The 17,635-nt window shown below is 40.6% G+C and overlaps 1 protein-coding gene across 5 annotated transcripts in view; it reads right to left on the bottom strand.

Annotated features, from left to right (window-relative positions):
* The window catches only part of LOC134343935 (protein unc-13 homolog B-like), a 519,229-nt gene that overhangs the window by 116,204 nt on the left and 385,390 nt on the right, over window positions 1-17,635 (bottom strand). For all 5 annotated transcript variants that reach the window (XM_063042888.1, XM_063042887.1, XM_063042890.1 and 2 more), the window contains 4 exons: window positions 13,283-13,452; window positions 5,906-6,021; window positions 3,010-3,173; window positions 1,284-1,434 (listed from right to left, as the gene is read on the bottom strand). In XM_063042888.1, coding sequence (XP_062898958.1) covers window positions 1,284-1,434; window positions 3,010-3,173; window positions 5,906-6,021; window positions 13,283-13,452 — 601 coding nt within the window. The remainder of the gene's footprint in view (window positions 1-1,283; window positions 1,435-3,009; window positions 3,174-5,905; window positions 6,022-13,282; window positions 13,453-17,635) is intronic.

The following is a 17,635-nucleotide window of genomic DNA, read 5'->3' as shown; positions in this document are numbered from 1 at the left end:
GAGGTGCAAAGGGACTTGGAAGTCCTTACGCAGGATTCCTAAAGGTTAACTTGCATATTGAGTCAGTGGTAAGGAAGGCAAATATAATGTTAGCATTCATTTCAGGGGAACTAGAATACATAGCAAAAGCAAGGATATAATGCTGAGGCTTTATAAGGCATTGGTCAGACCACACTTGGAGTATTTTGAGAACCCCTTACCTCAAAAAAGATATGCTGGGATTGGAGAGATTCCAAAAGAGATTCAAGAGAATGATTCCAAGAATGAAAGGGTTATTATATGACAAGCATTTGATAGCTCTGGGCCAGTACTCAATGGAGTTAGAAGAATGAGGGAGAGATCTCAATGAAACCAATCAAATTATGTTCAAGATCATGGCCTAGTGGCCTAAACTGAGTGGATATGGAGAGGATGTTTCCTGTCATGGGGGAGTCTAGGACTCGAGGGGAAGCTTCAAAATAGAGGGACAATCATTTACAACAGAAATTAGGAGGAATTTCTTTAGCCAGTGGGTAGTGAATCTGTGGAGGCCAAGTCATTGGGTATATTTATAGTGAAGCTTGATAGGTTCCTGCTTAGTAAGGATGTCAAAAATTATGGGGAGAAGGCAAGACAATGGGGTTAAGAGGGATAATAAATCAGCCATGTTGGAATGGCGGAGCAGACATGATAGGCTGAATGGTCTAATTGTGCTCTTATAGCTTACGGTCTTGTAACACATTTCGTGTGTTTCAAGAAATGCAGCTGTATATTTCATTTCTAGCAGCATAAGATGCCTGCATCCCAGCTGCAACCAGAACATCTATCCAGCCAGTCTGTCAAATGCACAGTTGTATGTATAGATGGTATATACGTATGTCAGACATTCATAAGCAGGGGAGGATCTTTATGTGCCAACTATAGCAGCAGTATCAAATTATGCAATGAATACAACCAAAATTATTCCTAAGGTTACAAACATAAACTTATTAGGACTGTACATCAACAGCAAATGATAAGACACAATAGTCTCTGAAGATCCACACAGAAAGTTCTCATTTGACTGGTTCAGAGAAGCTCTGTGTGCAAAGCAGGAGAGGAACAAACATCTGAAGGCAAGGAGTATGACTCCCACTGACCTGTGAATGGCCAGTTCTCGAAGCACATTGGAACAAGATTCCAGACTGACCATGTTCGCGTACAAGAGGGGAGTGAGATTGTGAATGGAAGCAAAACAATACATAAAACTATACACAAAAATGAAATAACACAAACATTGAAGGCGAATGTAGGGATGGACCTACCCCAAAGTTTGAAGCAGCGAAACGATCAGAGGCAGATACATTGGTAGAGGCAGTGGTGTGTGCATAGTATGCATTTATATTAGCTAACAAGGTACTCATTACAGCTGGCACTCCTGGACACATGTACTTAGAAGATAAACAAGCAAAATGCCTGTAAAGGCAGAAGCTTACAGTTAGGCATTGGACACAAATAGTACATTGCACATGTTTAAATTAGAAATAGAAAAACTGCGTTTCTTTGCTACATTTTTTAAATATCAGCAAAATCTCATTTTGTAAAATCTGATGTTTAAAAAAAACAAATATAAGCTTTTATAAAGCTATATTCCAGATAACGAAAATCAACTCACATCTGAAAAAAATACATTACCACTTCCTCAGAATTTAATTCTAATGGAAGGTATCTATGTAATGTCCCATTTCCCCCTCCCCCACCCTCCGGGATATATTTGCTTGAGATTAACAATATATGCAATTTTTTCCAAGTTACTTTTTACTTTTGACGATTCTAGTAATTTTGTACTTTAATATGAAGCATCCACCCTGAAGGTATTTTTTTTCATTCATTCTTTAGATGAGAACTCCACAGTCAGAGCCAGCATCAATGGCCCATCCCCAATTGCTAGCGGTGATTTGCCTTCTTAGAATGCTGCAATCCATGAGGTGTGGGTATACAGGAAGTTTCAAGAGATCTGGCATTGGCGTAGGAACAATGATATATTTCCAAGTCAGGGTGCTGTGTGACTTGGAGGGCAATGTCCAGGTGGTGGGGTTCCCATCTTTACTTCCCTTGTTAATTAACAAGCTCTATAAATTCACTTCACGCAAACTAAATGAATACAAGATCTACTGAAATGATAATATTTGCCACATAATGTTTGTTTCAGTTTTCATTTCAGTTATGCCAGAATAACAAGCATGATTTTAATCCTGTCAAATTTTAATAACCCAGAGAGGAGAAGTTAAAACAGTCCAAGATATTTACCTGTTGACAGTTTTAACCCATCTTACCATTTTCAATCTTAAAATAATCTAGTGAATGAATGGGCAAAGCAGCAACCAGAAGCCAGTCAGATCTTCCTTTATGCTTATGGGTCAACCCCTGGCTATACAATCAGGTCCCAATTGCTTTCTTAATAAAAAACAGCATTCTTTGAGTTTACCTGGACGGTATAAGAATTTGGGTCAAAAGGGATTCAGGAGTAATGTGTATTTTTAACTTCCTTGGGGTCAGGAAAGAGGAATGCGTCTTTGCTCCTTTAACACACAGAAAGAATTAGGGGTCTCCGATCTCTTCTTTAAGCAACATTGGATATTTTTCAAAAGCCTTCCCTATGCTGTCAAGTTATTCTTTTCATGGTTGCTGTCAGGTACAATTTACACACACCTACCTGGAGCCTGCAGGTAGGCGTGTGTAAATTAACTCCAGGGATTTTAAAAAGGCAGGGCCTAACATTGTCAAGTTCACACTGTTTGCCATCTGTCTCAGTTCCTACCCATCTGATCTAGCCCCAAATTAAGTTTGAGGTTAATCTCAGTTCTCAGACTACCATGTCTTTGAATATACGCCAGAATGTGACTGCTAAATCACTGGAATAATTTGAGCTGTGTTACATTGCAACACTCTTCCATTTATTTCATTGTTTAACCATGAGTGGAAAAACACAGGTTTTATTCCTCCTGTCGGTTGTCACTAGTCTTCCTAAAAATTATATTTCAAACTTACGTCATTGCCTGGTAAATGGATTCTATTCCATAACGCATTGCAAATTCATCCACTATTTCTTGTGCAGTTTCATCAAAGTAAACCTTCCACGCTTCATCTCCTTTGGCATCTGGTATTTTTACAACACCACTACTCTGAAGATCTGTGAGACAGTGGAAAAGGTTCTGCAAAAGAGTAACAGCAAACAGCTTAGCTTTAAACTGTACATAATTGTGAGCTAGTGCCTTTTTACGTTTGTACCTAATTGTTGATGCAAAGTAACTCCAGCTGTCAGTGATGATCCTGTTCAATTATTCATGGAAGAATAATGCACCTAAATTACTCAAAGTCACTAAGTGTCCTAACTGTTGGCAGTACGTATTTTCTGAAACTTAATCAAAAGCATTCTACACAAGCTGAATTATAATGTCATCAGAAGACAACATGAAATAAAGTGTAACTATTATAAAAATAAATATGCCTGGTAGCTTATCGCTCTAAAACATCACTGTCCCCCACCCATCATTGCAATATACTGCAGGAAGTTTCATCTGTCTGTTCATCAAATTAAGAATTAATTTAACTAATGCTATTTCTGCATCATCTGACCCAACTATAATGGCTGACATATTATATTGTAAGTATTTTCTTCCAGCTTTTCATCAGTCATACGATCTCCAAATTCCACTAGCTTCAGTTTTGTTCTGATTTTCAGACCTTACTTTGCTGCTTTCTTGTTTAGCTCTAACATCAAACCATCAGTAAACCATTATGCACAACCCTGTCAAATACTCCTCATATTCCCTCCACCTTGGCAACACAAATACACAAACGAAGCTAAATATTGTAAGTGCTAGAAATCTAAAATAAAACATAACGCCCAGAAAAACAGTCAGCAGGACCAATAACATCAATGGAGAGGTATATTTAACATTTCAAGTTGGTGACTTTAGATGAGGAAAGCCTATTTCTTTCAAAAACTATGCCTGAAAATGTTGTGTTGATTCCCAACTTAATAATATCTATTATTTCCCCTTTCTCTCTTACTAGCAGATACAACAAAATACTTCCTGTACTGGTGAAGTTCTTTAAATAGGTAAGCCATTATTACTCCTACTACGCAGGTCCAGAAAGTCTAAAATGGGTGATGTGGGTTGGTATAGAAGTGGTGTGTCAAGAACGCTTTTCATTCTGGGTCTGCTGCTACAGCTTTAAGTGCACCTTCTCATGGTTGAAAAAGATGCACCAGGAGCTAAAGATTCAGCAAAAAGGGGAGGATGTGGAAGAAAATCAATGGTGGTTACATACTGAAGTTTGAGGCTTGGAATTTAAGTGGTAATCAGGAAGTGGCTAGAGGAGGAAGTGGCTGACAAGCTGCCAAATTCAATGACCATTGATCTAAATAACTCCAATCTGATGGCACATACACTGATTTCTCTAACTTCCAGAAATTTCTACCCCTCCCCCTTATCTCTTTTTCAATTCCTCATCTTGGCTCCCCTCGTAACCATTCCCTTCTCTCCACCTGCCCATCACCTCCTTCTCGTTCCCTATTCCTTTCCTTTTCTCCCATGGTCCAATGCCTTCTATCAGTTTCTTCTTTCTTCTGCCCTTTAATTTTTTCCATTTGTCACCTCCCAGCTTCTCACTTCATCTCCACGCGCCCCACCCCCCAACTTTTTGTTTGTTCCTTCCCAGTTCTGATGAAGGGTCTCAGCCTGAAACATCAACTCTCTGTTCCCCTCCATAGATGCTTCTTGACCTGCCCAGTTCCTCCAGCAGTCTGGATTTGTTGCCCAATTCTACTGTAACATTTTTTCTATTTCTAGAACAATGTTCAAAAAGCACAGAGATGCATATCATCCGAATAACAAGAAAAATGCAACAGTAGCAAATGACTGAAATGCAAGAAATAGCAGGAAGCACATGCCAAATAATGTATAATGTACAATGTCTGATTACCTTAAATGTATTACCCTTATGCAACAGAACTCATACACAAAAGTGAATCAAAACAAACAGTGACCATACTCTCTGCATTGTGGTAAATTCTCAATCCAGATGCTTTGGTACTTTAGACAAGGGGAAACCAAAGTTTCAACACAGTTCAGCTTTCTTCAGAGTTAAATTGCTTGAATAATGTTATTGCTCCTTCAAGAAAAGAATGACAATGGATACACTTCCAAAAGAAACAGTGACAAGAACTAACAGTCCCTCATCAAGTACAACATGGCTTAAAGCAGCATAATCCTCTCTCTTCCTCTATCTTGACACCAAAAAAAATCTGCTCTGTATCTGGTGTAAAATTTATATTTTCCTATACCTATCATTTTGGTTTCTCTGTGTGAGAATGGCAAACTGAGCACATATGAGCTGTGAACTGAGATTCATTAGGGAAAGCGAGGGCAGACAGGGCCAGACAGGCACACACACAATTTCTTTTCTCATTAATTAAAGCTGGATTTAAATTCAGACTCCAGATGCTCTAATGTACTTCGTGGTCACGTTTTGACTTGGATAATTAGATATTATCTTCAAAATGTCTTGCTGACCGGCTTCCTATTTTTCACATTACAACTGAATATCATTATTCAGAGGGTACCAGCTATATTTTCGTATACAATCAAAAACAGCTTGGTAATATGTATATAAGCAATACACAATACCATCAGTAACATTAACCCTGATCTTCACCAAAAAAATTAAAAATAATGTAATGTGTCAATTTATGTTTTAAATCATAATTAATTGTGCTTCACTCTCAGTTAATTGCCATGTATTATTTCAATGGATATTCAGTACTGTATTTATCTTTACTTGTACAACTTTCGAAATTAAAATAAATGACAGCTTTTATGATTTTTCAGTCAACCAAACATCAGGGAAAGGGAGGAAGGTATCGAAATGCTGAACTTACTTCATGCAGACAGGTATATTGAATGTGATAAGGAGCAACTTTCTCTTCACCTTTGATTTCAACACTGATTTGCAATCGAATAGCACCTGAGACTGCGGATTTATCTGTTCTTTTCTCTGTAAAGGAACACATGAACTCACACCATTTGCTCTTAACAGACATTTGTATTAACCTACAAGTCACCACAAGACAGAGGTCAGTCTTAAGACCTCTAATTAATGGAAAAATGATAAAAATGCTTCCTAAAATTTGCCCAAACAAGATTTTAAACAGTAGCTTGGTGGGAAATTAAAAACTGATTAATCAAAGACCCTGATTAATAGCAATTAGTTATTTTCTTCCTAAAGGACCACATCCCTATGTGGCAACAGAATGATACAGAATGTATAACACATAAAATATAATTATATAACATTTCCTATTCCCAAAATCGATGATTAAAATTGGGAAAGCTGCATTCTGGGTGTGCATTCAATTATTTACTCTCAAGAGGAAACTATCTAGGACAATCTGCAGGAAATTGCATCCCCATGTGTCAGTTCCAAAGAGCCTCTGTAAGGATTCATTAAAAAATTTTATACTGCCTCAGTTTGCTCTCCAAATAGTAACCTCACCTGTTTGGAGAATTCTTCAAATATATCACAGAGCTCTGGCACAAAGAAACCAGGAATTCTGAATCATATAAACCCTTAAGAAACCACTGTAACAATTTGCAGTCTGAATAATTTTACCCAGGTGTGAAGTAACATTGCCAATAACTTGTCAACAAGATTCAATGGTAGTACCATCAGACTGACAAAGTACTATTGTTCTGCAGATATTTAGTTTTTGGATTCATTTCTGGATTATGGATTTTTTTAAAAAAAATTTCAGCCATGATTGACTACACCTAGTTCAAAACAAACACTACTGTACTTGCATTTATACAATATTTAATGTAGAAACATATCCCAATGTACATTATCAAACAGATTTGAATGGCAAGTTTGATGAGTAGCTACTATATATTATGCTGCTTTGATAGGCTGTATTCATGTATGGTTGAATAATAAACTTAAATTTGAACTTGAACTTGAAATAACAATTGTAAATTTAGCATTTTAAATCTATGCAGTCATAGTATCAATCTCGATGTGGAACATTGTTGCGGCTGATTAGATCAATTTTGAGTTAGAAGCTATTATTAATTACATTGATCATTGAAACTACAGGTTTGACTTTACCTGTCACTGTTTTCGGTCCCAAAGACAACATTTGTTCTCTGTCTACTGATTCCATCCTCTTTTACAACCTTAATATTGTATCTAATCTTGAGATCAGCCAGCTGCCAACATGTCCTTGCATCATTATCAACATTTTAACAATGCTGGATTATACCTCTGCCTGTGCTGATCCTTTATCCGTTCCTTTGTTTTCTCTAGTCTTGACCAGTTCAACATACAACCGTGGCCTTCCATCAACTACCCTCCTGAGGAAGGGTCTCGCCTGAAAAGTCAACTGTTCATTTCTGTAGATGCTGCTGAGTTGCTCTAGCATTTTGGGTGTGTAACTACACTCCAAAGCTTTGCTTAGCGTGTCCAATTCATACAAAACACTCCTACCATTTATTCATTTACCACAGACCTTAAAGCAGAACCTGTACTTTAAAACTCTCATCCTTGATAAAATTCTTCACAGTAGTTCCTCCTCTATCCCTTTGACCTTACTGAACCCTATAATCTTTAGAGTTAACTACACTTCAACAATCCTGTATTCTTCAGCATGTCAAATTTAGTCCTACCATCATTAGGAGTCATGCTTTGAGTAATCAGCTCCCTGAACTCTGGAATTACTGCTTTAAACCAATGCAACTCTTCTTCTCCTTAAGGTGCTTTTTAAAATGTACCTGTCCTCACCAATAACTCCTTACTTGGATTCATGGCACCAAAGACCAGAGCAAAAAATAAATACAAGCCATGTTTGCTTCCATGTGCCAAGCTATTTCACCACTCTATGTTCTTCTCAAGTCCATTTCATTGTGCACTGTACGACCATAGTCATAGTCATACTTTATTGATCCCGGGGGAAATTGGTTTTCGTTACAGTTGCACCATAAATAATTAAATAGTAATAAGACCATAAATAGTTAAATACTAATACGTAAATTATGCCAGGAAATAAGTCCAGGACCAGCCTATTGGCTCAGGGTATCTGACCCTCCAAGGGAGGAGTTGTACAGTTTGATGGCCACAGGCAGGAATGACTTCCTATGACGCTCTGTGTTGCATCTCCGTGGAACGACTCTGGCTGAATGTACTCCTGTGCCCAACCAGTACGTTATGTAGTGGATGGGAGACATTGACCAAGATGGCATGCAACTTGGACGGCATCCTCTTTTCAGACACCACCGTCAGAGAGTCCAGTTCCATCCCCACAACATCACTGGCCCTACGAATGAGTTTGTTGATTCTTTTGGTGTCTGCTACCCTCAGCCTGCTGCCCCAGCACACAACAGCAAACATGATTGCACTGGCCACCACAGACTCATAGAACATCCTCAGCATCATCCGGCAGATGTTAAAGGACCTCAGCCTCCTCAGGAAATAGAGACGGCTCTGACCCTTCTTGTAGACAGCCTCAGTGTTCTTTGACCAGTCCAGTTTATTGTCAATTCGTATCCCCAGGTATTTGTAATCCTCCACCATGTCCACACTGACCCCCTGGATGGAAACAGGGGTCACCGGTGCCTTAGCTCTCCTCAGGTCTACCACCAGCTCCTTAGCCTTTTTCACATTAAGCTGCAGATAATTCTGCTCACACCATGTGACAAAGTTTCGTACCGTAGCCCTGTACTCAGCCTCATCTCCCTTGCTGATGCATCCAACTATGGCAGAGTCATCAGAAAACTTCTGAAGGTGGTAAGACTCTGTGCAGTAGTTGAAGTCTGAGGTGTAAATGGTGAAGAGAAAGGGAGACAAGACAGTCCCCTGTGGAGCCCCAGCGCTGCTGATCACTCTGTCGGACACACGGTGTTGCAAGCACACGTACTGTGGTCTGCCAGTCAGGTAATCAAGAATCTATGACACCAGGAAAGCATCCACCTGCATCGCTGTCAGTTTCTCCCCCAGCAGAGCAGGGCGGATGGTGTTGAACGCACTGGAGAAGTCAAAAAACATGACCCTTACAGTGCTCGCTGGCTTGTCCAGGTGGGCGTAGACACGGTTCAGCAGGTAGACGATGGCATCCTCAACTCCTAGTCGGGGCTGGTAGGTGAATTGGAGGGGATCTAAGTGTGGCCTGACCATAGGCTGGAGCAGCTCCAGAACAAGTCTCTCCAGGGTCTTCATGATGTGGGAGGTCAGTGCCACCAGTCTGTAGTCATTGAGGCTGCTGGGGCGCGGCGTCTTCGGCACAGGGACGAGGCAGGGCGTCTTCGGCACAGGGACGAGGCAGGACATCTTCCACAGCACAGGAACCCTCTGGAGCCTCAGGCTCAGGTTGAAGACATGGCGAAGTACTCCACATAGCTGAGTGGCACAGGCTTTGAGCACCCTGGTACTGACACCATCCAGTCCTGCAGCCTTGCTTGGGTTGAGACGTTTCAGCTGTCTTCTCACCTGTTCAGCTGTGAAGCCCACCGTGGTGGTTTCACGTGGGAAAGGGGTATAGTCATGACAGCAGGGTGGGGGACTGTGAGGAGGGGTAGAAGCAGAGAGTGGAATATGTGTTGGTTATATTCTATTCAAGTCTATTTATATTAATCAACAAAGCCAGAATTAGCCACCAGCCATATTCCGCTTCTAGCAAATGCTTTGTAAGTTTGAATGCATTAAAAGTTGATCTGCACATTCAGTGTGGCTGTGGTGGTTGTCAGTAAGCATGTTAGAATACATTCTAACCCGGGAGATATTCAAGAACAGCACAAAATGAAGAGAGCCAGCTGGAGATCTTAATGGAAGAGAATATTCTAAGCTGATTTTTGGAAGTGTCAAGCCAAGTAATGACTTCATGCTTGCTCTTTTTCCACCATCTGGCTAAGGTGCAGTTCTAGTTTATTGGAAAGAATAATAGGACAAGGGCAAAACAATTATGAGAGAATGTGGGATAAAGTATGCATGTCTTAATAATAAGAGATTAGGTGCTGAGGGAACGAGGAAGGTGTGATGGGGAGGATTACGTATGTATTAGGATACTATCTTTAATGATTTCAGCATAGCCCTGGATATGAAGAGCTTTGCGATATTAGTGTGAAGCCTCCAGAAGTACTTTGTGTGAAGGAATGGTAGAATAGATGCACACTAGCTGTTGGTATCTGAAGGATATATGCAGCTTTTGAGACCAGTGACATAATGGTCAGATTATGGTATCAGAAAACACCTTGATCATGCATCACTCCACCCAGGTTCTCAGAACTGCATATCTGGCACTGACAAATTCCCCATGTCATTTTGCAACATATGTCTGGAGTGTTCTCTGCCCCCATATGGAATAGAAAATCCATCTGCACCAGGACTTCCAGCAAGCTTTCTCAATGTTGTGCCATACTAGCAACTTCCACCGGCAGATCAAGCTGCCTCCGCATGCTGCAGGCTGACTTTTAGTGCAGTCGGGATTTAACAATGGTAATCCAGAGATAATCCACAGATTCAAATGCTGCCAGACCGGTATTCAAATCCAGTTAAATATTTACTCTGAGATATAAAAAACTAGTATCAGTAACGGAGACAATGAACCAATAAAATCGAAGCAACACACACAAAAATCAGGTCTGCCCTGATGAAGGGTCTCGGCCCGAAACATCGACTGTTTACTCGTTTCCATAGACACTGCCTGGCCTGCCGAGTTCCTCCAGCGTTTTGTGTGTGTTGCTTTGGATTTCGAGCATCTGAAGATTTTCCTCGTCTTTGTCATAAAATCTATCTGGTTTATTAATGGGAGGAATTCTGGCACCTTCACAGAGGATGCCTTTCGTGTGTCTCCAGACATACAACAAGAACAGAACGAGTTACCATATTATTAAATTCACAAGTCCAATGAACATACTGTTCATATGCTTCCTCTCTCTACTTTTCATAATTCTTTCTTACCAGTGTTAGATGCTTTTCAATGGTAATCATTACAAAACTATTCAAGATTGTTTAATGACATTCAGTACATAAGTAAATAATTGTTACTCAGGATCCAACAGAGCACAAAAAATACACAACAAATAGAAAAACATAAGATAGCTTATATACATAGAGTGACCGAATGTCCATGAAGTGACGCTAAGCACAAGGGTCTGTACATTAGGGGGGACAGGAAATGATAGTAGTGGTTTGGAGGGTATGGAGGGGGTGGGTCAGAGGGTGGAGGTGTTGATCAGCCTTACTGCTTGGGGAAAGTAACTGAGTCTGGTGGTCCTAATGTGATGCTACCTTGCCTCTTTTCTTATGGGAGTGGGACAAACAGTCCATGAGCGGGGAGGGTGGAATCCTTATCACGTTCCTAGTCCTTTTCCAGCACCTTTCTGTATACATGTCTTTTGATGGCAGGTAGGCTGGTGCCGGTGATGCTTGGTAAGTTTTGACTACCCTGGTGCAGAGCCATCCTGTCTGTCACAGTGCAGTTTCTGTGCCATGCAGTGATCTAGCTTGTTAGGATGCACTCTACTGCTTATCTGTAGATTGATGTGAGTATGGATGTGCAAAGTCCAGCTTTCTTCAGCCTTCTCAGAAAGAAAAGGTATTGGTGAGCTTTCCTGATTGTGTGGAATGTGGGTCCACAAGATGTACACTGCCAGGAGTTTGAAACTGCTCGTAGTTTCCGCTGCTGTGCCGCTGATGTAGAAAGGGGTGTGAGTGGTGTGAGTACTCCTGAGACTGATAACCATCTCCTTCATCTTGCTGACATCGATTAATAGGTTCTTCCACCTCCTCCCTGCAGGCTGTCTCATTGTTGTCAGTGATGAGCCCCACCACCTGACAATGCGATTACTCAGGAGATTGGCCATGCAGTCATGTGTGACCATAGTGGACAGCAACGTGCTCAGCACACAGTTCTGGGGGACATCTGTGCTGGGGTTGATGGGGAGGGAGGTGAGGTGGTACAACTACACTATCTAAGTAAGGTCTGTCGGTTAGGAAGTCCAGCACACGGTTGCATAGTGGTGTATTTAGATGACTGAGGAGTAGGAGTTTGTTCACCATGGACTGTGGGACAACAGTGCTGAATGCTGAACTGAGATCCAGAAACAGCATTTTGACACTAGGGCCTTGTTTTCTAGATGTGTCAGGCCATGGAGCTCATACAATGCCTCTACATCACGAGAGGTTAAAAGGTTCTTGATCAGTTGGGACAGCAAAGGTTATTAGCAGAAGGCAGGAGAATGAGTTGAGAGGGAAAATAAATCAGTTATGATTGAATATTGGAGCAGACCTGATGGGCTGAATGGCCTGATTCTACTCTTGTGTTTTATGGTCCTTTGACACTGGAAAATTCAATGTTTGTACAATTGGGATGTTGACTACCCAGCTGCTCCTCTAGGTTGCGTTGGGTCTCATCCTGGTAGTAGAAGAGGTCAAGGTAGGACTGATCAGTGTAGGAGTAGGAAGAGGAATTGAAGTGACATATCAGGAAGACCAATGGAGAGAGAGAACAAGTGCTCTGTGAATTGGTACCCAGTCTGTGCATAGTCTCACTGAGAAAGAGGAAACTACATCAAGAATAAAGAATGTGGTTGAGAACATTGTGGGATATGGACTTGAATCTTCCTCACCTGGAAGGGCTGTTTTAGGTTCTGCATAGCAGTGAGGGAGGAAGTGCTGCACCTTCTGAGTTTTGGGAGAAAGTGCCCGAGGTCAAGTAGGGATGGGTGGGGAGGGATGAGCAGAGCAGGGAGTGAAGGAGAAATGGTCCCTGTGGAATATAGAAAAGGGTGGGGAGGGTAAGATGTAGATTGTGACAGAATCTCATTGCAGCTGGTGGAAATGACATGATGTGCTGGATGTGGTGACTAGTAGGGTGAAAACGGGAACATAAGGGAACTCTGTCTGTTCTGTCTAGAGGGAGGTGGGGTAAGAACAGATGTCCAGACATGTGACATGGGTTTTATAACTTACGAGTTTAGGTTGCCCCCATTAGGAACGCTGAGATTAAGAAACAGCATCTTATTGTATTTGGTGACACAGTTTCACTGTCCATTTTTCACATTCTCACAGTATTTTAAGTGATGCTTACTCGTGCTTCACCCCCTACCAGTTCCACATCCTTTTCACAGCTTGATATGTTTGTATCATCATATCAATGAAATCTAACGTTGAAGTTTCCATGCCTACACAGAATATTTAAAAATACAACAGCATTTGAAATTTGGCATGTAAAAATATACCAAATTACCCAGAACATCCTTTCACTCACCCAGGTTATACCAGACATCCATTTCTCCACTTAGTGTCCGAACCTCAATGATAGTTTGTCCCAAGAAATCATCAGATTCCCGTTTTAGCCTCTGTTTAACACGTGATTTAATATCATCATCTTCATCCCACACTCTTACTTTGATACGATCAGAGGAATTGTGGCATTCACTACGTGAAGAGAGAAAACAGATTTGCACTTGTAACAGACACCAAAACAAAGCATCAAAACAAGTTCCTCAGTTCAATAGTCTATTTATTAATGAAAAAAGAATGTTCTTGAATGTGCTCCATTCCTTGGTGATTCCCAGTATGGATTATGGATGTATTGGGGGATCAGGAGGAATACTGAGGTATACCTACACTAGTAGACTTAATATTTGTTCTAACCTGCAAACAACCTTTCACAAAGTAGTTGGAATTATATTTCTCCCCAAGGCATGAACGTTTTAATAAGACTCAGGACATCCAAGAGCTTTACAACTTTGTCTTAAACAATAAACAAATACAATGTTAGGTTCAAAGGTAACTGCAACTATATATGAATACATGACATATTCTCTCTTTGTGGTGTTTCTTTCCCAGAAAGAATGAATATCATTAGAATATCAAATGAAGATGTAACAATGACTGCCACCATGCTATCATACAATGTAACAGCTATTTTTAAATGCAAAATGATCGAAACATTGACAGGCTTTCTTACATCAAACTCTCCTATTTAGCAGCAGGCTAAATGGAAACTGACACAAATTAAAATTAGGATGAAATTTTAGAATTTAGAAAATAGAATTGAGAACAAATTTCTAGAATAAAACAATGTAAGGAAAATCTAAATTGGACAATGAAGAATATCCAAACTCTCAAAATTATCCAAACTCTCATAAGTTTTATTACAGTGCACTTTAAGGTCAAGCAATTTCTTTTCCGGAGAAGTTTTACTAGCCCGGGCCTAGGATATGAGAGTATAACACCACAAGATATAGTAACAGAATTAGGCCATTTGGCCCATCGAGCCTGCTTTGCCAATTCATCATGGCTGATCCATTTTCCCTCTCAGCCCCTATCTCCTGCCTTTACCTGAATCCCTTCATGCCCCAACTAATCAAGAATCTATCAACCTCTGCCTTAAATATACCCTTACGATTGGGCCTCCACAGCCACCTGTGGCAATGAACTCCACAGATTTACCACTCTCAGGCTAAAGAATTTCTCCATTCTAAAAGGACATCCCTCTATTCTGAGGCTGCATCCTCTGTTCTTAGACTCGCCCAGCATAGGAAATATCCTCTCCACATCCACTCTATTAAGGCCCTTCAACATGTGATAAGTTTCAATTAGATCACCACTCATTCTTCTGAATTCCAGTGAGTAGAGATCCAAAGCCATAAAATTCTCCACATATGACAAGCCTTTCAATCCTAGAATCATTTTTGTGAACCTCCTTTGAACCCTCTCAGCATATCCTTTCTTAGATATGTAGCCTAAAATTGCTCATAATACTCCAAGTCAGGCCCCACCACTGTTTACAAAGCCTCAACATTACATTCTTGCTTTTATATTCTAGTCCTCTCAAAAAGAATGCTAATATTGCATTTGCCTTCCTCACTGATGACTTGACCTGCCAATTATCTTCAGGGAATACTGCGTGAAGACTCCCAAGTTTCTTTGCACCTCAGATTTTTAAATTTTCTCTCTATTTAGAAAATAGTCTACACTTTTATTTCTTCTAACAGGTGTATAACCATACACTTCCCGACACTGTATTCTATCTGCCACTTCCTTGTGCGTTCTGAGACCTTCTGGTGCCACTCTGCTTCCTCAAAACTACCTGCCCCTCCACCTATCTTCATATTTTCTGCAAGTTGGGCCACAAAGCCATCAATTCCACAAAATACTTATTCAATTTGTCCGCCATTTCCTTGATCCCCATTACTACCTCTCCAGCATCATTTTCCAGCGGTCCAATATCTATTCTTGCCTCTCCTTTACATTTTATATATAAGACCATAAGATATAGAAGCAAAATTAGGCCATTTGGCCCATTGAGTCTGCTCTGGTTGACTCAATTTTCCTCTCAGCCCCAATCTCCTGCCTTCTCCTCGATTCCCTTCATGCCCTGTCCAATCAAGAATCTATCAACCTCTGCCTTAAATATACATAAAGATTTGGTCTCCACAGCTGCCTATGCCAAAGAGTTCCACAGATTCACCACTTTGCAGTAAAATTCCTCCTCACCTCCATCCTAAAAGGACACCCCTTGATTCTGAAGCTGTGTCCTCTGGTCTTAGACTCTCCCATCATGGAAACATCCACTCTATTAAGGCCTTCAATCATTTGATAGATTTCAGTGAGGTCACTCCTGATTTTTCAGCACATTCTTTCTAACAGTTTCAGCACATCCTTGCTAACATAAGGGCCCAAACTCCTCGCAATATTCCAAGTGAGGCCTCACCAGCACTTTATAAAATCTCAACATATATATGAAGCAACTTTAGCTTTCATTTTTAATACTATAGCTTACCTTCATATTCCACCTTTTCCTTCTTTATGACTTTTTAGTTGCCTTCTGTTAGTTTTTAAAAGATTCACAATCCTCTAATTTCCCAATAATTATTGTCTATTATATGCCCTCTCTTTGGCTTTTATGTTGGCTTTTCTTGTCAGCCAAGGTTGTTGTTATCCTGCCTTTAGAATATTTCTTCATTAGGATACATACATATATTCTGTGCCTTCCAAATTATTCCCAGAAATTCAAGCCATTGCTATTCTGCTGTTAGCCTTGCTAGTGTTCTCTTCCAATCAATTTTGGCCAGCTCCTCTCTCCTGCCTCTGTAATTCCCGTTACTCCACTGTATTACTAATACATCTGACTTCAGTTTCTCCTTCTCAAATTGCAGGGTGAATTCTATCATATTATGATCATTGCATCCAAGGGTTCTCTTACATTAACCTCTCTAATCAATTCCAATTCATTGCACAACATCTAATCCAGATAGTTGATCCCCTAGTGGGCTCAACCCTGAGAGCTTTGAAAAGCCATCTCCTAGGCATTCTAGAAATTCCCCCTCTTTGAATCCAGCACAAACCTGCATATTAAAATTCTCCATGACTACTAAATACTGAATTGAAGGAGCTGAGTAATTGTGCATTTGATTATTTTGTGTTTTATATTGTAATTAATTCCGATCACATTTTAGAAAACTGTCTTCACTTTGACACAAAAGAGTCTTTTTTTTTGTTGATCGGTATCAAAAGAGCGAAATTAAATCCACTGTGATTCAATGGTGTAAAACAATAAAACATGAAAACTTCCGGGGGGGGGCGCGGCTGAATACTTTTTATAGGCACTGTAGACTCCCAACAGAGTCTTTTTACCCTTGCAGTTCCTCAGCTCTACTGACAACTATTCTACACCTTCCAACCCTATGTCATCTCTTTCTAATGACATAATTTCATTTTTTACCAACTGAGCCACACCACTCCCTCTGCCTACCTACCCGTCCTTTAATACAATGTGTATCATTGGACATTAAGATCTCAGCTATAATCTTCTCTCAGCCACAATTCAGTGATGTCCACAACATCATACATGGCAATCTCTAACTGTGCCACAAGTTCATCTACCTTATTCCATATGCTGCGTGCATTCAAATATAATACCTTCAGCCCTGTATTCAACCTTCTTGATTTTGTCTGCTTTTTACATTGCAGCTCATCCTGTTGACTGCAATTTTGCCCTGTCATCAGTCTCTCCTTGCTAGCAGTTTCACTACACACTGTTTAAGTATGTAAACCAACTACCTCATCCTCAGCACTCTCACTCCAGATCTCATCCGCCTGTCAAATTAGTATAAACCCTCCTGAACAGCTTTAGCAAACCTGTTCAAGATATTGGTCCCCCTTGAGTTCAGCTGTTACCCGTTCCTTTTGTTCAGGCTGTACCTTCCCCAGAAGAAATCCAAATGATCCAGACATCTGAACCCCTGTACTTGCATCAATTCCTCAGCCACGCATTCATCTGCCAAATGCTCCTACTCTTCCCCTCATTGGCACATGGCACAGGCAACAATCCAGAGATTACTTCTCTGGAGCCCCCGCCTTTCAGCTTTCGATCGATCTCCCTAAAATCTCTCTACAGGACCTTCTCACTTTTCCTCCTTATGTCATTGGTGCTAATGTGTACCAAGATTCTAGCTGCTCACCCTCTCCCTTTAGAATGCCATGGACACACCTAAGACATCCTTAATCCTGGCATCTGGGAGGGAAGATACCATCCAGGTATCTTAATTGCACCCACAGAATCTCATCTCCATTCCTTTGACTATGGAATCTCCTATCACTACTGCAGACC

The sequence above is a fragment of the Mobula hypostoma genome, chromosome 3, assembly GCF_963921235.1.
Source record: "Mobula hypostoma chromosome 3, sMobHyp1.1, whole genome shotgun sequence".
Lineage (NCBI taxonomy): Eukaryota > Metazoa > Chordata > Chondrichthyes > Myliobatiformes > Myliobatidae > Mobula > Mobula hypostoma.
Note: the sequence above shows the minus strand (reverse complement) of the source record. Positions and strands in the feature narration are given on the sequence as shown.